General features: G+C 48.0%; 1 protein-coding gene and 1 long non-coding RNA gene across 6 annotated transcripts; both read right to left on the bottom strand.

Annotated features, from left to right (window-relative positions):
- Positions 1–5,239: 5,239 nt before the first annotated feature.
- On the bottom strand, positions 5,240–22,384 carry gpd2 (glycerol-3-phosphate dehydrogenase 2 (mitochondrial)). Of its 2 annotated transcripts, XM_076041536.1 has the most exons (16): positions 22,108–22,384; positions 19,707–19,816; positions 16,749–16,920; positions 16,544–16,668; positions 15,954–16,051; positions 15,697–15,860; positions 15,053–15,217; positions 14,565–14,709; positions 14,283–14,476; positions 13,951–14,085; positions 12,736–13,043; positions 12,475–12,633; positions 11,987–12,099; positions 11,819–11,897; positions 11,639–11,737; positions 5,240–6,662 (listed from the first exon to the last, which is right to left on the bottom strand). In XM_076041536.1, the coding sequence occupies exons 2-16, from the start codon at positions 19,806–19,808 to the stop codon at positions 6,537–6,539; spliced, it is 2,184 nt and encodes a 727-aa protein (XP_075897651.1). In that variant the 5' UTR covers positions 19,809–19,816; positions 22,108–22,384; the 3' UTR covers positions 5,240–6,536. The 2 variants fall into 2 exon arrangements, with proteins under 2 accessions (XP_075897651.1, XP_075897643.1); XM_076041528.1 differs by lacking the exons at positions 19,707–19,816; positions 22,108–22,384 and adding an exon at positions 18,706–19,549.
- Positions 16,928–18,698, bottom strand: LOC142898575 (uncharacterized). 4 transcript variants are annotated; one of them, XR_012928615.1, is made up of 4 exons: positions 17,777–18,698; positions 17,628–17,729; positions 17,526–17,596; positions 16,928–17,470 (listed from the first exon to the last, which is right to left on the bottom strand). It is a non-coding gene; the product is annotated as an uncharacterized LOC142898575 (long non-coding RNA). The 4 variants fall into 4 exon arrangements; XR_012928611.1 differs by having other exon boundaries at positions 16,928–17,494; positions 17,542–17,596; XR_012928613.1 differs by having other exon boundaries at positions 17,526–17,729.
- Positions 22,385–22,395: the final 11 nt, after the last annotated feature.

The raw sequence follows: 22,395 nt of genomic DNA, 5'->3' as shown, positions 1-22,395 counted from the left end.
TCCCACTCACCCACCCTACCATTAATCCCCATAAATTCCAGTTGTTACAAGGTTGATCGTCTAATGTGGTGTTTTCCAACCACACAAGAGGATTACAATAGAAAAATAAGTAAACTACAATAATAATAATAATAATAATAATAATAATAATAATAATAATGATAATAATAATAATATTGAATGAAGTTTAATGAAATTGGTATATTAGTAAGAAAAAAACAAAAAACAGAAAAAGAGGCAGAGGCTGAAGGAGGATAGATCGAGAAAAAACATAAAGTAGATCCATGACTAATAATAATACACACAAGAGAAGGAAAATTGGGAAGAGGGGAAGGGGGGGGGGGGGGGGTTCACCACTACTAGCCACAGTCTCGCATCAATATTGATATTCTAATCATCCGCATTCAGCGGTATTTGTAAATTCTCATAATATTAATTAAAAAAAAACTGTAAGGAACCTTTGAGAGTACAACCAGTCTTATCTAGTTTCAAGAAATACATAATCTCTTTGATTCATCTTGTGAAATTAGGAGGTGTTTGTTCCTTCCAGCACAGAAGAATGAGACGCCTTGCAACTAAACGCTTTTACTACACCTGCTTTGCCTTGAAGGGGATGGGTTTCACATTTACAGTGGGGGACAAAAGGGATTTGGGAAAACTTTTGTCAGTCGTGCATTCGTCAAATGTGCTCTCAACAGAATTTTAGGTTGAATTACACAGTGTCTGGGACATGGGGAAAAGGTATGTATTAACTCAAGCACTGCTTCCCGTAGATTACCTGTGTTGTCCCCTTCTTTACGGTGCAGCAGGCAGCTTTGGTCCATAACAAATGCTCCTGCTCTCCAGAACAACCAAGGCCCCTGATGTTTTGTTGATTTGGGTTCATTTCATTTTTCAAATGAACAGTACTAGAGTACAGAATAATTCATTAAAATTAGCCATTTACACATTTGTTTTTCCCACCTCCCTTTCACCATGTGGAGCCTCTCACACCTCGTTGGGTTGCCCCCGCCACTGTAGGTGGTCGACCAAACCAGCAGAGGGCAGTCACCCGCAAGGAATTATTCTGATTTGTCGACTGTACAGCGTTTAGATTAGAAATGAACGGACCCATAGCGCGTGACCGCAGGAAACTTCCAACAAATGAATGTATGGTGAAACTAATTGGTAAAATATTACATCCACACCTTGATTCATTTTACAAAGCCTGGGGAGAAACCATCCTCCCACACACCTTGACAACTTTTTTATGCTGTATTTTTCAGACTGTACAAAGCTCTGTGAAATACATGAACATCATTTAATACAAACAAACAATAAACAATGTTAAACAACATGAGGGTGCAAAGTTTAATTTTCCCCATCAACAGTATTACTGAGCACACATACAATTTTTTTTTTTTGTATTCATATGACAGCAACACTATGGGACACGAAGCTTAAGATGGAACTGCAACTGGAAGGTAAAGGCATCAAAAGGCTTCTTGGAGGGCACTTCAGTGTTGGCACTGCACGTCCCACCTCCAGCACCAAAAGCCCTTTGTTCACCAACAGGAAGTGGTGAAGGCCCAGACCTCTTTGACGTGGACCTGCACAACCTAAAAGTCAGGCTCAACGCCTGGATTTCTGGGCCTTTTGTTCCTCATTTCCTGTCTTCTCACAGCTTCTTCATCCAGGAATCCGCTGCTCACCTTTGGATCAGCCCAGCTTGACTGAAAAAGTCAAGCTCATTCAGAGCCACTTCCAGGTTCAATTCTAAGCTCATTGTCATCTCACAGACAAGCTGAATGACTGACGCTCATCCTGTGTCAACGGTCTTGGAGGCCACCGTCACCACTTCAACACATTATCAACAAGAATAAAGTCTGCACACACATACACTGAAAACAGAGAATGATTCTGAATTGATTTACATTAGTAATAAAAGAATGTGGCGCATCCAATTATTTATTCAATAAAGTCTGAAGCAGACCTAATGACTGCCCACATTTAGACACAAGACAAGAGTCTTCTGGAGTTTTCAGAGTGTTCTCTGTGTCTGCTTCTAGCTTATGTCGGGTATATATATACATATATATGTAAAAGCCAGGGTGTAATAAATCTGCAATAAATCTCAAATTATGAAGAATGTTTGCCTTTTCTTTTTATTTCCCAAAAGCATGAATCCTTGGGCTTCCTGGATGCTGGTTTATTCATGATTCGAGTGTCTAACTTGAATTTAGCATGAGATTTATTGTAGGAACATGAAGTGTATGTAAACTTCTGACCACAACTGTATATGTATATATGTGACGGGGCACACTCACTCCCAGCATGTGGCGCACCGGATAAAACACATGTACACCCACCCACACACACACACACACACACACACACGCCACACTAATTTTCCTCAGCTTGTTTTGTATTTCTAAATAATGTTAAAGATTCTTTTCTTCTGTTCAGTTTGGCAGTGAGACCTAGGGTGCACACTTGGTCCCTGTAATGCTGTAAGCGCCACGCGCATGCATGCATTTACTTGCATGCAATGCCCACTTGCGCAGGTGTCACCCATCAAACAGATGCAAAGGGATTCCCCAGCATTATATGCAGTCCCTGGGCGGGGCCTGTTCTCATGTGATCGGGTTTTTGGGGTTTTTGAGCAATTGTTTTTGTTTACACGTTTACATAAGACCATTGTACGGTTGACATTTCAGTTTTATGTTGGTAAACTACAGCGTAAGATGATTATTGTTGATTTAACTGCGTAATTCGCATTGATTGAGTAATTGATTGGTCACCTGGCTCAGGGGAGGAGCTTTACCTTTAAAAGGTGACTGTTCTGGCAGTAGCAGAAGAGTGTTGAGCTGCGGTGAGCTAAAGCAGAGCTCCTCAGCGGTATTTGTGTTTGCCTGTATGTGTTGAAGTTTTTTTTCAGACCTTGTTCAAGCTTTGAATAAATTCCAAGCAACTCCTCGACTATGCCATCTTTCCATTTGTTTTTTTTTTTCTTTCAAAGATCCCACGTAACAATATAAATCCATACATATATCTAGATATAAAATTATTATAATTATATGCTAATATAATATTATTATATGCTAATCCAGCTTAAATAGTTGATGGCGACAGAAGTGAGTGAGATGGTTATACACACATAGAGCAGCGCCTTTGGACGGACATTCAATAAATAAGTGTAAGGGCTTAAAAATGGGACACCCCTTAAGTGCAGTTACGTCTTCAGACTGTGGGGGGCGGCCTTACGCCAAAGCTACGTCCAGTCTGTCAAGAAGACGACAACGACGAAGAAAAAGACGACGAAAAAGAAATCCTCCTTCGCTACACAACGAGGTACACAAGTAACGTGAAGCCGGGACCGCCGGTCCGGCTGACAAACATCGTAAAGTAAAAAAAAAAAAATGTTACACAACAACGATGTCAATAATTCATGAAAAAGTCTTAAACTAAGACAATAAAATGGTTTCGTAATATTTGTATCTTTATTAACTAAGAAAATACTTCCATTTGTAGCTCGCTTTTACATTGCCAACTTTTTCGAAGATGTCTTGGCGAAAACACGCAATGCCTTCTGGGTAGCCCTTACTGCCAAGGGTGGTGCCGGAGAATCTCAATATTGAGGGCGAGACAGCCCTTAAACTCGTCCCTCAACTTGACGTTCTGAGAATTGGGACAGCACTTGCACCTCGCGGGAGCGTGCATTTTTGAGATTGAGGGTTGAGATTGAGGGTTAAGGGAGGAATTGGAATTCACCCTTGGTGTCATCGCTTTGTCCCACCACCACGCTGAGGACATGGACTTGTTCTATCGGCAGATGGTTCATCTACATAGGCTCTTTCCTTCCAAAGCATAGACATTTACATTCCACATGGACAGCAGCCTTGAATTTATTTTTCCATTTTTTTGTGTCTATATCCATTTTGTGAATGCCTGGTTGGTGTATCTGTTTTTCACTCGGTCCTGTCTGCCACCCTGGCTCACTCTGCTCCTTTCTCTCTTTCTCTGTCTCTCCTCTATTATTGTATTTCACCCCAACTACTCATAGGCAGATGATGGCCCTCTGGAGTCTGGTTCTGCCCTAGGTTTCTTCCCACAGGGGAGTTTTTCCCAGCCACTGTCGCATCTTGCTTGCACCGGTTGGTTCTCTCCGATTGTATAAAGCGCTTTGAGACGCCTTTGGTTGTGATTTAGCGCTGTACAAATAAAGTTTTATTATTATTGCACGTAGCCGGCTGGTGCTAACCTGTAAATGCGTGGGAGTTTTTTTTGTTTTGTTTTGTTTTTTGGGAGGTTTGTTTTTTTTCTTGGGAAAAAGTCGGGGAAACTTTGTTCAGAACAGCTTCTCGGAGATTTTCTACACGAGGCGTAATGAGGTTGTATTCTGAAGCCAAGTGACACAAGCGCAAGTAAATAAGTGTGTGTGTGTGTGTGTGTTTCCCTGGAAGCAGTGTAACGTGAGCGCTGGGCTGGAAGCTGCCAATCAAACGTCACCATGACCTTTAAGGCAGAAAAATGGCTCCTGAATGGGAGAGAAGTGAGCTCGGGATCTTTTTCTTCCGCTGCAACCTGAAACACCACTAATTCACAATGACAGGCAACAATAAGCGTCATAAAAACTGGAAGAGTGATGTATCAACAAAAATCACTCTGATAGGTCCCTTATGCCTCAACTGTTACACTCAATTAATAGGCACAAATCAAAAAATCTGCAGATGCTTCCACACTACTAAACTAAAGACAATTTAGATCACATTCCAGAAATAAAGTCATTGTTAAAGTGACTTCAGGCCCATTCACACACAGCAACATGACTGGCCTCTGCTCCTGGATGCTACAAAAAACAACCAAGCTGAGAGAGCAACCAGATACATTTAATGAGATAATTGCTGTTGCTGCTAAACTGTACGATTCTTTGAATGTATTCTTGCAGCATTTTTGTAGAGAGAGTCTTTCACTTTGTGTGCTCTTTGAGGCAGGATAAAGCTGTAATTTCATCCACACACAAAGAAATTCTGATGGCCAAGTGACAAACACAGTACCGCAAGTCTGGCTTTGTTGCCATTAACGAAGATGGCCTCACCAACAACTGTGAATTTCCATTATGCTGATATAAAGAGGAGGGCCTTATTATACTGTATATATATAAACGGCCATCAAGGGCAGACTAAGGTTTCTTCACATTGTATGCATACATGGGCTGATAGCAGAGCCTTGTCTGTGAAATAAGAAAAAAGACAGCATGTTTAAAAGCTCACTCTTTACATGGCAACATTTATTTCAATATGTATGTTTACATTCTCAGTAGGACTTCATGTTTTTGACTGAACATGGAGTTTGCATTGTGGATTTGCCAAGGCACAGAACATATACACACACAGTTTGAAGAGAACAATAACAAATTCATACGTACATCTCTCTTGTGTCAAGAAATATTAAGAAGTCAAAGAGCATGCAGTAAGTAAGTAATCACAATGGACAGATAGAGCAGATGTGCATCGACACATCATGTATAAACCAAAGCAACGACGTGTCAGAATAAAGCTTGATTACATCTCAAGTCAATGGTTTTATATGACAACATGCAATCTATGCGCAGCGTCCAGTGTTGATCTGAGTGTGAATTGTGGATAGGAATCATAAAGAAAACTGATCCCAGACATGCTTGTATAAAAAAAAGAAACCGCACACACACCTGGGAACAGGAAGGACAGGCAGAAGTACAACAATGGAGAGTTCTTTATAAAAAGCCCTGGAGGTCAGAAACATTCAAATCACTGCGGAGGCTTCAGAAAAGCAATCAGCACTCCGGGGGGTGGGACAGACTATTTCAGATAAATAGCAGACACAGAAATAAAAAAGGATAATAAATAGGTTAATAAACTGATGTTAATTCAGAAAGATTCTCATTTATCTTTAAAATTTCTGGTGGTCCTTTTTAATCTTTAACATTATTTATTTTCCAGAAGTGTGTGTCTGTGTGTGTGATAAACAAGTAGATCAAATGGGCAGTTTGTTAGCTTAGCTCATCGTGAAGACAGGATAGAGGGGAGGAGGGCAGCTGCCTGGTTCTGTCTCAAGGCAACAAGACGGGCTTCCTCACAGTCCATCAGCTATCAACGTCAGACAGAAGACTACATTTTTTTTACATTTGGTTTCCACTGTTTTTCGTCTACTTCACACTAAAAAAGTATTAAATCTGAATGTGAGGACGAACCTTCCCTTTTTTAAGAAACACCACTTTGACGAGTGGTCACAGAAAATTAAAATAATTCGGTCTCCTACTGGTCCCAGGAAGCCGAGAGGAAGAGACCCACAGAGTGAAAGAAGCCGATCAGAAGAGTTAAAAAGCTGAGCATCGCCTTAGACAATCGGCATCGATCATGAAAAAAAACAAAAAAAAACAAAGATCAGAGCAATATAGTTACTAATGAGTATAAAACTGGTTTGTTGTGCACTGTGTGGTATCGGAGGCACCTGATGTCGAGACACGGACTCACACGTAGCGGTTAGAGCGATTTGGCTGGATTGGTCCCGACGGCTCAGACTCCGCCCCCGCTGCGGTCCACCGACACCGGCGCCCGTTTATCCAGACTCTCCTCGGCCGACTTGAGTAGGATGGCCAGCCGGCTGTCCGACACCTGGCCCTTCTTCACCGCGCTCATCAGCTGCACAGGACGACAAAACACACAGTCAGGACGGCCACGGCAGCGGTGGCGGCGGCTGCCACGGCAACAGGACCTCATACCACCCCGGAGGAGGGGGAGGAGTCAGGGAGAGGAGGAGGAGGAGCCAGGAGGAGGCCGCCACGGTCATTGCTGGAGCTGCAGCAGGCAGGAAGTGAAGCTGGCCCAGAATACCCACGACAAGAACCTCTAACCTAAGGATAGTTATAAAGTTTTCTCATCCAGGTCCAAGCAAGACAGGTCCAGACAACACAAAATACAAAAAAAAAAGTTGCTTTTTTACATTCAAATTAACTTAAATCTAAAGGAACATTTTCCTTTGGATGTTTTGGATGTTTGGAGCATTTAAGGTCCAATATGATATAAAATGAAAATATTCGAAATGTAACACTCAGTGGTGTCAATACATCCACCCATTCATCCATCCATTTTCAACACGCCTTTCTTCCTGCACTCCAGGTCTCGGGGGTCTGCTAAAACAGTGTCTCCCAAATTTCTTTCAATCACGGCACATACAGTATTTTACATTGGAAAAATCACACGGCACATCACCAAATAAGTATGTCAAAAAACATATTCAACAAAAGAGAATGAAACTGCAATGGCAATTTCTCACAGTCTCTCTCTTTTTTCAGTCTTTATTGCTTGAAAAGCGCGGGGGCCTCATGTACAAAAGATACTTACGCACAGAAAACCCGACGTGCGCACGTTTCCGGGTTCATGTTCAGATGTACGAAACATTTTTTGACAGTGGAAATGTGCGGTGCTTCACGTCAAGTCTTTAACTTGCGTACCTACATTTCTACCGTTGTTGGTCCGTTAGCGACACTTACTGGTTAAGTCGGGAAAGGATTTGTGTAGCGGTTTCTGATAGGCTTTGACGAACAACACATTCATTTGTATCGATCCGTACCAAAGCATGCGCGCACAGAGGTGTAGAAAGTTAAGCTAACAATGGCAGCATGGGCACTATGGAGGACGAGGTGAATAGAGTAGTTTGCCACCAAAGAATTTTAAGAGACCATCCGGACTTCATGAGCCGTATCCGGTTCTGAAGGGCGGTTCTTTTAGAACTCTGCTCCGAGCCGCAGCCCTTCAGAGCACTGTGCGACAAGGAGCTGCGGTGCCAACAGCTGCTGACCACGCTGGGGTTCCTTCCAAAGAGAGCTGGCAGACCGATCGGTACCAGTCGACCCAGTCCAACCAGGCCAGCTGTGTGTTACGGAATCATCCATGTGTCAACCAGGTAGATCAAATTCCCGGCAGTTGATCAGGACGACATTAAAGCACAGCTTGCAGCGGGAGGCTGATTTCCGAACGCAGTCTGAGCTATCGACTGCACAGACATTGCCATAAAGGCGCCATGACACGATGTTCTTCATTGCATCCCATGAATGTCGATCATCAGTGGTGCACACATGTAGCTGTTAATATTGCGGCGAGGGCTGCTTCCACGAACGACTGAGTGAAGTGAAGCCGGTCTCAAGCTGCATGGTGCGCGATGGTTGACTCTTTGGTGACTAAAACATGAATTAATTGCCTCGGTGAATCCCCTGACAAAAGTAAAAGACTATGTGAGGAGTTTAATATTGGCCAAAGTTATTTTCGCTTTTTTGGTTTTATATTTTATTTGTATTTGGTTTATTATTGCCTGGAATTTGGTAACGCAATTTCCCGTGGTTTTCTGACAATATTATGTCTCTGAACAAAGAAAGAGGCGCTTGTTGTTGCCCGTTGCCTTTAGGCTTTTTATGATAACAAAAGTTGCCAGTAATTCATATCGTGTGGCTGTTAGCTGTATTTGAAACGTATTCACAATGATATTTTTCCTTTACAAATAAATAAATAAATAAATAAATAAATAAATAACAAATCAAAAATTGCTGGACACGCATTAGCATGAGTCTCATCTCTTCGGACTTTCATTCATTCATTGCCTGCAATTTTAAATAAGACAGTAGCTGTTCTTTGTTGGGTCAAACCACCAATTCAATTTTTTTTTTTTTTTTTAAGCCCCCAAATTTCTTTGTGTGTTCAGCAGCCCCAAGTACGTCAATTAAAGACGTGCGTAATGTTTAGTGACTTGATTTTGGCGCACTGTGCCATTCTGTGATCCATGTTGGTGACGTTTAGAATGACTCAATGGAAGCCAATAATACATTTTGCACATCACGTCGATTCTAATATACTTTTGTTTAATGGACCTGGGTGACTGTGGTTTCCTCTGGAAGACGCGGCAGACGACGCTGCGGACTGACGGAGCGCAGCGGAGAACAGAGATATGATGAAGCTCATTAATGAACTCTGTCTGCGGAGATATTTACATCTTTTTCAGAGTTTCTACTTCGTTTGGAAGTGTTTCCGGCTTATAGTCAGTGAAGTTTTTCTTTTTCATGCTGAGATTGATTGCGGAACGAATGTAATTCCAATCTGCAAAGTTAATTACGATCGATATGCATATGTATATGGAGGCGTTCTGAGGGAGGAGCAGGGCATGCACTCATGTGCGATCAATTCCACGATGATTGGGATGTTCAAGGGAAACGTGCGTGGATTCGTGCGTTTGCAACGTTTTGAACATCGGGATTTTTTTGGTCTAACTTAGTTTTCTGGATTTGAGTTTGGGTTTTAGGATGAAATTCCTGTTCGTTTTTGTACATGAGGCCCCAGCTCACGTAGGTATGTCTCCGTTTAGCTTGGAGATGGTGTTATGAGAGTTTGCTTGGAACCATGGCACTGTTGGACAGATTTTCCCCGCACACCACGCATCATGGAATGGGCTCGGTTGGTTCCCTCGTAAAAGTGAATCCAAACGCAATTTAACTTTCATTGTATTTTCTTTAGCTCGGCTTTTTTTAACTTTCTTCTGACCACTACTCATACTTGGGCTTTCACCTGGGCCACAACGTTCTTCAGGACCAGAGGGTCCTATTAAGTACTTCTTCTTTTTAATATTTAGCCATCGCGTATCACTGCCGCTATCTCACTCAAAGCCTCATTTAAGCCCCTTTCCCATTGGCCAAAAAACCCTTTTAAACCCACTATATTGGTGGCAGTGGGAAAGGCTCACCGACTCGTGTCAACCCGCGTCAACCCTGCAAGCGACCAGGGTTCAAACCGGCTTTAGCCGGCTCCGCTCCGATCGGCTTGCAGTGAGAAAGGCAGACTGCGTCAACATTACATCTGTTACCTGCCGCACGGGACGACGTTGAGCGTTAGTATCGCGCCGGTCACGACATTTATCACGCACCCAAACAAAGGTGTTTGATTACGTTCCATCAAAAATTGCTCATTGTCCTCTGGCTTATTCGCTCGTGGCTCGCGCTCAAAATAGAGCAGACGGCGAAACGATCGCTGCACGGCGCGAGCCGGCCGCGGAAGTTCACGCCGCTTCAGGTGTGGTGTGAACGACACCATCGTTCGGCGAATAGCCCCGGAACGATTCAACAGCCAAAAGTGCCCAACAACAAAGAACACTGGCCACCACTGGACTACTGTTTACTCTGCTGTTTGAGCAGCAGCAGGTATATACACAGGTTAATTCACTAGCTGCAGTTAGTGGAAGAGCATTTAATTGTTCTGCCTGTCACTGCATGCTGCACGCAGACGTACATAGACCCATTACGTCACTAATGTGCCGCGGCACAGTGGTTGGGAAACACTGTGCTAGAGTCTATCCCAGCTGTCAGAGGGTGAAGGCAGGGTGACACCCTGGACAAGTAGCCAGTTCATCACAGGACCACATAGAGAAACAACCAGTCACACTCTCACATACACACCTACGGACAATTCAGAGTTCCCAATTCAGCTCACATGCATGTTTTTGGAGTGTGGGAAGAAGCCAGACAACCTGGAGAGAGCCAATGCAGACACAGGGAGAACATGCAAACCATACTGAAAGGTCCCAGGAGGCCCCAGGAATTGAACCCACAACCTTCTTGCCGTGAGACCGGTCCTGATACAAATGGCCCAAAAAATAGGAATTAAAAAAAACAATCTTTCTGTTTCTCTGTTGTTGTTTTCTATGCTAGATGTTTATCTGCTGGTCCTGGACCTGCCCCAGACAGACAGACACACAGGCAGACTGACAGACCAGTGTTGTTGTGCTCTATGTGTTTGCGGCATCGTCACCAGAGGTGTGAGTCCACCAGGGTTCCAGCGTTAGTGCGGAAAGCGAGAACGGGTTCCCACCAGCCCGAGGTGAGATAGATAGAGAGATAGACAGAGAGATAGAGAGATAGACAGATAGATAGAGAGAGAGATAGAGAGATAGAGAGAGAGATAGAGAGATAGATAGATAGATAGACAGATAGATAGATAGATAGATAGACGGATAGATAGATAGAGAGATAGATAGATAGATAGATAGATAGATAGATAGATAGATAGATAGATAGATAGATAGATAGATAGAGAGCGATCGGCAGAGCGGAGCTGCTGCACTTACACTACCTGCACGTTGTGTCTATGGAGGTCCAGCCGGGCGGCGCAGTGCAAAGCAGAAACACAATGTTGGGCGTCACGAAGCAGCACAGGGTGCACACACACGCACACACACTCACTCGAGGAGGCGATATTGTGGGCGGGGCTCTGAGGAGGACGCCCCCTGATGTGTTCAGGTTCACACGAAATATGTTGAAAATGAATGATAGAAATAACTCTTCTGGTTCCAGCAGACAGGAAGAAATGCCATAGTTGAAACCAGGGTAGGCAGAGTTGTGATGTGTTTAATGTTTCTGTCTGAATCTTCACCTCCTTGAAGGTGTTTTCAGTTTTATTTTCAGGCTAAATCTCTCATATTTACACCTTCTGGCTTCAACGCTGCAGATCAAAAACAGGATCCAGGTGTTTTACGTGCTGCTGTTTCCTGCCAGAGGTTGCGGTTTTCTCTAGCAGGAGAAGAAGAAGAGGGACCTCGACCTGGGTCGCTCAGACAGACCTCACACTTTTCTCTTTACCTGCAGGAACTCGTCGATCTCCACCTGGCCGTTCTTGTTGAGGTCCACCTCGTTCAGGATCTCGTGCAGCGCGTTCTCATCGATGTGGACGTTGATGTTCTGCGGAGAAGAGGAGGCGATTGGTCAGCAGAAGCCAGTGACCTCATCAGCAGGCAGACAGTGAAGGTGGCCATGACTCACGTCCAAGACGCTCTGGACGTCCACCGTGGTAATGAAGCCTTTCCTCTCCTTGTCAAACTTGTGGAAACGCTTTTTGTACCTGTTGCATCAGCAGAGGAGAGGGAGTGTTGGAACAGGTGGTGGGATGGGGAGGGGCAGTTGGATGGGGAGAGGGCGGAGTCTGGCTACCTGACGACTTCCTGATAGTCCAGGTTGATCTCCGAGGTCTTGGTCAGCTGCTCGGAGCGGGAGCGGTAACCCATCTCCTGGTATAGGAACTTCTTGGCTGCTTCCAGCTCCGCCTACAACACACGCCCAATCAGCTGAGCTGCACCTGCCCACCGCCCACTCCAACACCACCTGACCCCACCCACACATCCCCTCGCCCCAAATGACCGATTCTCTTCCAGCCATCGTGGGTTCGCCGTGGTGGCAACCAGATTTCCGGGTTGAGTTATGTCTGTAAGGTTCTCAGTGCTCCTCCAATCACGAACGCGTACGCGTGGCATTGGATATTCGAGATCTGATTGGCTCCCGCAACTAACTGAGGTCCATGCACTTACAGCGGACAGGGCCCTGCTTTGCGTTATCATATTTACGGGGAAATGTGCTTTTCTAAGCAAGGTCAGGCCAGCAGAGAAAGGCCTAGCTGGCCCTGACGGCCCACCACTGCCTACCGTGCTGCGCTCCTGGCTCCAGTCCAGCTCCTTGGCCATGATCTGCACAATGCGGGGCAGCGCCTCGTCCGCCGCCTGCACGTTGAGGAAGCCCAGCCGCGTCCGGCGGGCGATGATGTCGATGGCGGTGCAGGCGTACTCCTTGATGGCGTACAGCACCTGGAGGGGGAAGGCAGAGGAGGGGGATGGGAGGGCATGAGGGGAGGAGCTGGCCAGTTGGGGACTCTGGGTTTTTTTCTCAGGGGGAGCGCGACCTCTGACCTCGGCCTCGATGTAAGGGAACTCGGAGACCAGCCGCTTGCCCACGATGGGCCAGCGCTGGCCCGTCACCTTCGCCATCTTGGCCACCTCGAAGGCCTTGCCGCCGTAGGTGGCGGCCAGGTGCTGCGCCACCTCGTTCTCTAGGCCGTAGTCCTGCACCAGGCGGATGAAGAGGGTGGGGGTCCAGCCCCGGGCCCCCTCCAGCAGCAGGCCCACCGTCCTGCAGGGCCCCGAGGGCAGCTGGTGGGCCTGGACGGCCGCGTCCAGGGTCTCCTCGGCCATGGAGCGGTAGGTGGTCCACTTGCCCCCTGGACGGATGGATGGATGGATGGATTTACAACACACACACACACACACACACACACACACACACCTATTATTTTTATAGTCAAAGATATTAAAACTTTTTGATTTGGTTGAATATCAAACTGCACAGTTTATGTCCAATGTTAAAAAAGTAATCATTAACAACAAACATTTGAGAAAAGTTTAGTTAAATCTAAAAAGGGACATTTATCATTTCAGAGGTTGTTTTAATTTTGAAATTCCACACATTTCACATTTCTGTTTCGGGAGTGAAACTGGAATAATCTGAATGAAAAGTTGAAAACAAGTTCAAATTAAACTGTTTAAGAAAACATAACAGGATGATATTTTGAGGTGCAGTCGTACAGCCGTCATATTATAATTCTTGTTTTGTTTTTTGTATAGTGCAATATTGAAAAAACGACCGAAACAAACTCACTAAACCAAACTAAACTAAACTAAGACCCTCATTGACAGCACTGTCATTGAACTTGCAAATGTTTTTCTTTCTTTCATTTTTTTTTTTTAGCTGAATTCTTTTTTTATTCTTATTTATGCCATATATGTGAAGGTGATGCTGGATTATTAAAAGTAAGGGATTTATTTTGTGGAGTGGGAAGTCTTTGATTGTACTCACTCATTAATATGTAAATTGTAGCAGTTGAATTTATTTTATTACTTTCGTCATTTTTGTTTACACATTCAAAAATAAATTAAACTAAATTACACACAATGGCAGAGAAACACACTTCTTCTGGTACACACACGCACACGCACACGCACACGCACACGCACACACACACACACGCGCAGCACACACACACACACGCACACACACACACACACACACACACACACACACACACACACACACACACACACACACACACACACAGCATGACCTCTGACCTGCGATGGTGACCAGGCCGCTGTCGCTGATGCTGACAATGTGGTTCCTGCAGATGGACTGAGTGTCTTTGGAGTCTGGGTCAGTGACCAGCGGCCGGATGCCGCTCCACGCTGCCAGCACGTCCCCGCGTCTTACTGGACACACACACACACACACACCAGACACACACCAGACACACAAAACACACAGAAAACACAGTCAGGGTCCAGCATGTGAGACCAAGTGGAGGCTCTCTGGAGAAGCTCAGAGACTCTCACACTCTTCCACACACACACACGCACACACACACACACCAGATGGTGGTGGGCGGGGCCAAGTGGCGAATACGTACCGACCACATCAGGGCTCAAGTAGTTGCGGACCTCCCTCAGGATGAAGTTGATGTCGTCCTCTCCGGGGATGGGGTGGGCCGTCACGCTGGTGGGCGTGTCCGTGGTGCCGGCGATGGTCATCTTCTCCCAGGGCAGGAAGAAGATGACACGGCCGTCGCTGGTGGCCGGGTCCAGCAGGCCCATGTTGTCTGGGCTGACGAGCCAGAGGGAGTGAGGGGGTGGAGGTTTGAGAAGGTTCTGCTGCTGCTCCTTCTGGCTGATCTTCTCACTGATCTTCTTACCTGAAGTATCCTGGGATGACGATGTGCACGCCGGCGCTGGGCTGGCAGATGTTGGCCGTCTCCTGGTTGTCCATCTTCCTCAGTGAATCGGTGAAGGGCCCAGTGGCGTTGATGACACACTTGGCCCGCACGTCAAACTCATTACCTGAAAGAGCGTGGAGACCAGAACGGTGAAGAAGAGGAGAAAGAGGAGGAAAAGGAGGGGGACAAAAAGTCGGAGGAGGAGGGGGAGAAGGTAAAGGAGGTGGAGAGAGAGAAAGAGGAGGAGGAAGAGAAGGAAGAGGAGGGTATGGGGGAGAGAAGGAGAAGGAGTGGGAGTAGGAAAGAAGGTGGAGGTGGAGAAAGAGGAGGAGGAGGAAGAGAAGAAGAAAGTGGAGGAGGATGAGGAGGAGGAGGAAGAGGAAGAGGAATAGGGGGAGAAGAAGAAGAGGATCATGATGATGACGGATCGGGAGGAAGAGGATGGACGGCGGGAGGAGGTGACGGACCGGTGATGACGTCCCTGCAGCGAGCGCCGCACACCTTCTCCCTGCCGCTCTCGGGGTCGGTGGTCTTCAGCAGGCGGACCACCTCCGTGTAGTTGGCCACGGCGGCGCCATAGCGGGCGGCCGCCAGCCCAATGGCCAGGTTCATACGGGCGTCGTTGTGTTGACCTGATAGAGGGAGGGAGGGAGGGTGAGAGTGAGGTAGAGGGAGAGAGAGCACGAGGAAGAGAGAGAGAGGGAGGGAGAGAGAGAGAGAGGGAGAGGATGAGAGGAGAGAGAGATTGAGCGTCCTCACAAGCCCCGCCCACACACACACACACACACACACACACACACACACACACACACACACACACACACACACACACACACACACACACACACACACACACACACACACTTCTTCTCGAGCTCAGGGTAACAGGTTTCTGAGGAAGCCTATTGAGCTGATTTTAGGAAGCAAATTTCTAAACCTTAGAAGACTGATGAAGACCTTCTGATGGACCTGCTGCTTGTAGTCAAGCTTCAGGTGCTTCATAAAGTTTTAGATGATTCCACCTCCGTCCAATCAAACAGCTTCTCCTTCTCTAGCTCCACCCTCTGCTGTGCTGGGGTGGGCTCTGTCCATGGTGTGGGCAGGGACTGACCGTCATAGTAGACGATGGCGCCCACCAGCTTGTCCTTCTTCAGCATGGGGAAGAGCTCCAGGGCCTTGGACTTGCTTAGCATGTAGCTGCTCTTCAGGCACTGGATCCCAGCCACAAGGTCGTACATCTTGATGCCCGCCCAGTAGTAGGGCAGCTGCCACCACCTGGAGGGGAGGGTGGGGGGGACAGCATCCAATCACTGAAAGGGGAATCAGAGAGAGTGGGGGGTGGGGGAGCCAGTAGGAGTGGTCTCCTACTTGTAAACAGGAAGCATGATGGGCAGTGGTGCCGACAGGTGAGGAGCGATCTCCAGGAGGTTGGCTCTCTCATGGAGGGCCTCCTTCACCATCATGTACTGAGGAGACACAGGAGGAGGTGAGCAGGAGAAGGAGGAGGGAGTTAGAAAAGGATTCAGAGGGGGAGGAGGAGAGGAGTTAGAAGAACAGGAGGAGAAGGAAGAAGAACTGTTTCAAGAGGAGGAGGAATTAGGAAGAGGAGGAGGAGAGAGTTAGAAGAGAAGTCAGAGGGGAAGGAGAAGGAGGGGAGTTAGAAGAACAAAAGGAGGAGGAGGAGAAGAGGAGGAGGGGGAGGAGAAAGAGGAAGGTGGGAGGAGGAGGAGGAGGGGAGGAGAAAGAGAAAGGTGGGAGGAGTAGGGGAGGGGAAAGAGAAAGGTGGGGGGGGTTAGAGGAGCAGAAGAAAGAGGAGGAGGAAGAGGTCAGCAGGACAAGGAAGTGGAAGAAAATGAGTAATAGGAGGTGAGCAGGAGGAGGAAAAACAGGAGGAGGAAGAGCACGAAGAGGAGTTAGAGGAGGAGTCAGAGAAGGAGGAGGAGTCAGAGGAGGAGAACCTGCTCGTAGTCCAGCTTCATGATGGCCTTCTGCAGGTAGCGGACTCCTCCGTGGATCAGCTTGGTGCTGCGGCTGCTGGTTCCAGAGGAGAAGTCGCTGCGCTCCACCAGTGCCGTCTTCAGGTCTGGGCAGAGGGTCAACAGCCAATCAGCATCCACCATCACCATCACCACCACCACCTGACCAGCCTGGGGCAGAACTTACTGCGCGTGGCGGCATCCAGGGCGCAGCCCACGCCGGTGGCCCCACCCCCCACCACCAGCACATCAAACTCCGGGGTGCTCTGCAGCGCGGCCAGCTGGGCCTGGCGGGACGGAAACTCGTCCGCAAAGGGCATCTTCAGCTCGGCATCAGCCGCCACCAGGGACAGGCGGGCCTGCGGGAGGGGCACGCACGCACGCACGTGCACACACACACACACACACACACACACACACACACACACACACACACACACACACACACACTGAAGCTGTCAGGCAACCATAGAAGCAGCAGCAGCAGCAGCAGTTTCCTTCAGGCTGTGACACATGACGGCCATATGGTGGCGCTGCGCTCCAGTCAGCTGATGTCAACACGACAGCAGTGAACTGTTCTTCTAATCACTACCATGCATTATGAATGAGACCTTACAGATGCTGCTGCCTTCAATGTATGTGGCGTTGATCAACGGATGAAGCATCGGAGACATTGCTAATGCTAGTGCTATGCTATGCTAGTCAGTCAGTCTGAGTGCATCAGAAAATCCCTTAAGCTGGACTGGGAGCAACTTCTGCCCACCTGTCCAGGCTCTCGCTGTCTACCTGTCCACCATCTATTCCTTTCATATTTTCTGTTGTAAAGCACTTTGCTTCACCGAAAGGATGTTATAAAGTACATTACATTACCTGTGTACCTGTCTACCTGTCCAAGCTCTACCTGTCCACCTGTCTACCTGTGTACCTGTCTACCTGTCCACCTGGCGACCCATCCAAGCTCTACCTGTCTTCCTGTCTACCTGTCTACCTGTCCAAGCTCTACCTGTCCACCTGTCTACCTGTGTACCTGTCTACCTGTCCAAGCTCTACCTGTCTTCCTGTCTACCTGTCTACCTGTCCAAGCTCTACCTGTCCACCTGTCTACCTGTCTACCTGTCTACCTGTCCAAGCTCTACCTGTCCACCTGTCTACCTGTGTACCTGTCTACCTGTCCACCTGGTGACCCATCCAAGCTCTACCTGTCTTCCTGTCTACCTGTCTACCTGTCCAGGCTCTACCTGTCCACCTGTCCACAGCGGCAGACATGTGTGCTGCTCCACCATTGGCAGGAAGTTGAATGTCACAGCCTGATGGAGCTGCTGGGAGAGTCTGACTGGTTTTAATGGGGTGTGATTATAATGGTGACGACGACGGCAGGCAGGTGGCTCTAAGGTGAGCAGGTGTGATTGGCGTGCCAGTAGGGGTGGGGGTTGGGATGGGGCAGTGTTACGCTGATGAGGTCATTCAGTGATTCCACATGCTGCAGCCTCACAACAAAAAAACAGAAAGTAAATCAAATTAAACAATGCAAATCAGAGGAAAATAAAGAAGAATCACAGCATGTTTCCACGACCACTGATTGATTTGGAGGAAGAGCCGCCGATATGATCTGACAAACAAACAAAAAAACGGGCTCCTCCGCCACGGCGGTGGGAGGGGCTTGGCCACTGATGACTTGATGATTTATTCCTCTGCGGCCCGGCGATGAATGATTGCCATCAGGCGGCTCTGACGCAGACGCAAGCAACACGGCAGCAGCAGCAGCGGTGGCGGCGTTTGACTTGCAGATGAGCGGCGAAGGTTCGCAATTTAGCTGGTGAGTCCAAAACCAGACCACCGTGATGGAATCATTGTCTGTTTGAGAGTCAGACAAACACCTTCGCAATTAACAGACCCGCCCCTGCCCAGCCTATAATCAGTGGCGGCGGCGGCGGCGGCGGCAATGCTAATAGCCAATCAGCTGCTTTTTTTGTCTTTGCGTGGAAACTGGTGGGAGCCGTGACGCCCCCCAGTGGAGGAGCCGGGACGGACAGGCGTCTCATCAGCAGCCGATCACTGGGATTAGAGCAGGCATGCATGATTGCTAGCTATTGTGGCGGTGATTAGCATTCATTTGGGGGGGTGGGGGGGGCTTCTGTGCTTACCGCTCCAGGCTGGGTGGCCGAGGTGGCGAGGAGGGGGAGGGTGGACGCCGCGGAGGGGAGGTGGGCGGCGAGGGGGGGGGCGTGGCCACGCCATCCAATTGAGACACAAGACAAGAAATGTTGACATTATGCGGGAGAGTCAGAAGGCCTGGCGGACCAGAGGCCTTGAAGAGGAGGAGGAGGCCTCGCAGCAGGTCAGAGGTCAGGGCCGAACAGCTGGCCTGCTGCCTGCCTGCCTCTCGGGGGTTATTTGTGGCCGCAGCCGCTCAGACTGCCGACAACCTTCTCAGTTGCACCGCTGAGCAGCAAGCAGGATACACACACGCAATGTGACACACAACGCACACATACAAATATACACAGGCACAGCTCGTTCTCCTTCACAATAAAACAACAGGCAGTGAGGCTGCCGTGGCCGTTCACATCAGCTGCTAAATATGACGCGAAATTTAGCTTAGCATAGTTTAGCGTAGTTTAGCCTAGCTTAGCCTAGCCTGCTGACAGAATATTTTGCATACAAGATGGTTTTCAGTCTCACTGTGCAGGAAACCACCAAGTTTAGCTGCAGCCTTAGCCATTAGTTTCCGATTTAGCATTTTAGCCCAACGAGTGAGGGGGTCTGACCAGCAGGGAGCTATTAAACAATGAATGAATGAATGAATGAATAATGCCTGCAAAAAATGTGGCGTTACTGTGGAACTGAAGACAGGAAGTGGGAGCGGCCCAGTGACTGCTAATTGGATGCATGTTTTCTCTGGCAGCGAGCGGTGACGCCTGCAGCAGCAGCAGCGGAGCTGAAAAACATCCAGCAAAACACACACACACACACACACACACACACACTTCCAACGCACACATTCCAAAGCGCAGGAACCAGCCTGTCCTGTCTGACACACTCTGTTCAAAATATAAGCATTAATCTAAACGCTCCTTCTTTTTCTTGTTCCTGACTGGACCTCCTGCAGCTATCAGAGCACCTGAACAGAGCAGCTGAGACTCACCTGTCTCTTCCTGTACTCAATCAGCTGCGACAGGCCAAAGGCGGCGGCCATTGCTCCTCCGCCGAGGATGGCCGTCCGCTTCAGGGCCTTCCTGAACGCCATGGCAGGACCTGTAGGGGGGGTAAGAGGAGCAGTGAGAATCAGAGGGGAGAAGTGAGGAGCAGAGAGGAGCAGTGAAGATCAGTGAGGAGCAGTGAGGAGCAGCTCTCTGACCCAGCAGGTGATCCTGTGAAGGAGGCGGTATGTGGTGGAAGGGGGGGGCGGTCCAAAAAGCTGTGGGTCAGGCTGAGAGGGTGTGGCTGGGGGGGGTGAAGACTCCTTAAGGCCTCTTCTCCACTAAAATTAGCGCAACGTCACCATGTTTTTGAAGGCGGGACGTCGCAGAATCGATCGGCATTTCGTGCCTTCTCCACGCACCAAACCCACCGCCACCAAATGCCGATTAGTAGCGGGACATCACCACGTTTTTTGGCCAGTGGAATTGGGGCTTAAGACTCAACACACTGAAGTTCAGACGGGTCGCGACTCCATTTCAAAACCTGTCTGACAGCTTCTGAAACTTTTTGTTTTTACCGTCACTTGAAAAGAAAAGTGAGAGAAATAGCTGAAAAACTCCTCCCACATATTTGGCATTTTTCCTCTTTTATCACCCGAGGGAAAGGACTCAATATCAAACCAATCACTACCTCTTTTAACCCCTGTGGAACATCCCCCCAACCCCTCCACCACTCATCGATAAGTCGAGGTAAACTTTATTCTGACTGCATGGTGAGTCTGACCTTCGCTTTGACATTTAGAGCAAAAACAGTGCAGAAAGATTGACCAGTCCAGGCAGAAGGATGGAACTCTGTGATCAATAGTTCAACTGAAGGCTTCACCTTCAGCTTCCTGCAAGCCTCATTAGCCCCACCCATTCCCTAATTATGACCCAGTCTCACAATGTTAATGGTGGTGGGTGTGTTCACCTCACTGGAGTTTCTCTCCGGAGGTCACTATAGGTCACCATATAGATTAGATTTTTGATTCTGCAACGACAGATCCTCAGTGTTCCTCGGCAGCAAGTGACCTTTAACCTATAATAATTGCACACTCTTCAGCTCGTCAAAAGTCAAACATTCTTTTTATTATGTTTAGACTGGACACACTGATCTTTTTTCTAGCCTGTCTCTCTGTGTAACGACAACCAAAGCTGAACAGTGCACGATCACACAGGTATCAACATACTGGAGGATCATGGGAAATCCTCGGGGGCAACCCGAGCACACTGAAATACCAGTTGCAGTGAGTGAGGACAACCACCCAGCTAAACCGCCACATACCGCCACTGTGAGCAACATGACAGAAATGGAACGCAGCCAGCCCCATGACTCCCTGCTGCAATTACTTAAAGTGCTGCGAAAGAAGAATAATGTTGTAGTTTTTAAAAGATAAATATTATTTTAAAAGAAAATATTTGCCAATGTTTACAAGGGAAGGTTCAGGTTTCAGGGATAAAACAGGCAGCAACGTTGATTGGCTAACACACACTAAATAAATGCAGCATACATTACAACAAGGTTATTCACTTTTATTTGAAACAAAATATGAAGAATGAGCTTTTCCAGGTTGGAGGATTAACAGTAAACAATATTATTAGCGAACTGTGGTCACATTAGCCAAGCTGCAGCAGCGGGGTTCAGCCTAGCTGGCTAGCATTGAAGCAGATATTAAACAGGACTGAAGCAGTTGTGGGTTTTTCGATTATTTTTTTTTTTGCATTCTGATGTGTCTTCAATGTATTTTCTCTTTTAAAAAAAAAATGGCTATAAAAATATTTCAATTTAACTTTTTCCCCCCAGTAAATACTTGGTGGCGCCACTGAGCACTGAAGCAGACGGCGGGCTGCCTGCAATCTCACTGTGAGTCAGCAGAGGACACACACACACACACACACACACACACACACACACACACACACACACACCTCGTTATTAACCTGTCCAGTGTTACCAGTGTAGACAGCAGGTCAGCGTACTACTACTACTACTACTACTGCTGCTGCTGCTGCTGCTGGTGGTGGTGGTAGTTCAGCCAATCAGCCGAGCTTGACGTAGGTCTCTCTCTGAGCTCTGACACACTGATATGGATTAAAATGTCACCGACACCACCTGGTGTCAAAGTCTCAGACTGGAACCAGAGCCGAGCCGAGGGGAAGGACTTACTGGTAGATCTCTGATAGAATCGAACATGTCCTGCCCCGTCAACCCGCCCCCCGCCCTGAAGCCGAACAACCGCCGAACGGGAAAGCCGCTTCCTCTGCCGGTTGACAGCCACCAAAGCCGACGCACAGCGGCGACGCTCGGCGGTAGTCGGCCAGAGCCCGCGGCCTACCGGGAGGGCCCCGGACGGCCGGAACACTCACAGGCTTGCTGGGTCTGAGGCCGAGGGTCAGTCGGGTCGCTCCGGGCGCAGCAGGGCGGCGGCTCCTCAGGAGAACATCGGCTAGCAGCGGCCCGCACCGTCGGCCGCCTCTGACAGCCACATCCCGGAAATGGAACCAAACACAAGCGGCCAATGAGGGCGCGGCGCTCGGCCGAGCTCGCCCAATGGCGCTGCGGGACGAGGGCGGGGCTTGGCTGCTGACGTAAGGTGTTTATAATGGGTTGCACAACCGCGCTGCTGCTCCTCCAGCCTTCCTCCTGCTGCTGCC

This window comes from Nelusetta ayraudi, unplaced genomic scaffold, assembly GCF_046127955.1.
Source record: "Nelusetta ayraudi isolate G7.1 ecotype Tasmania unplaced genomic scaffold, CSIRO-AGI_Nayr_v1 ptg000004l, whole genome shotgun sequence".
Classification (NCBI taxonomy): Eukaryota; Metazoa; Chordata; class Actinopteri; order Tetraodontiformes; family Monacanthidae; genus Nelusetta; species Nelusetta ayraudi.
Note: the sequence above shows the minus strand (reverse complement) of the source record. Positions and strands in the feature narration are given on the sequence as shown.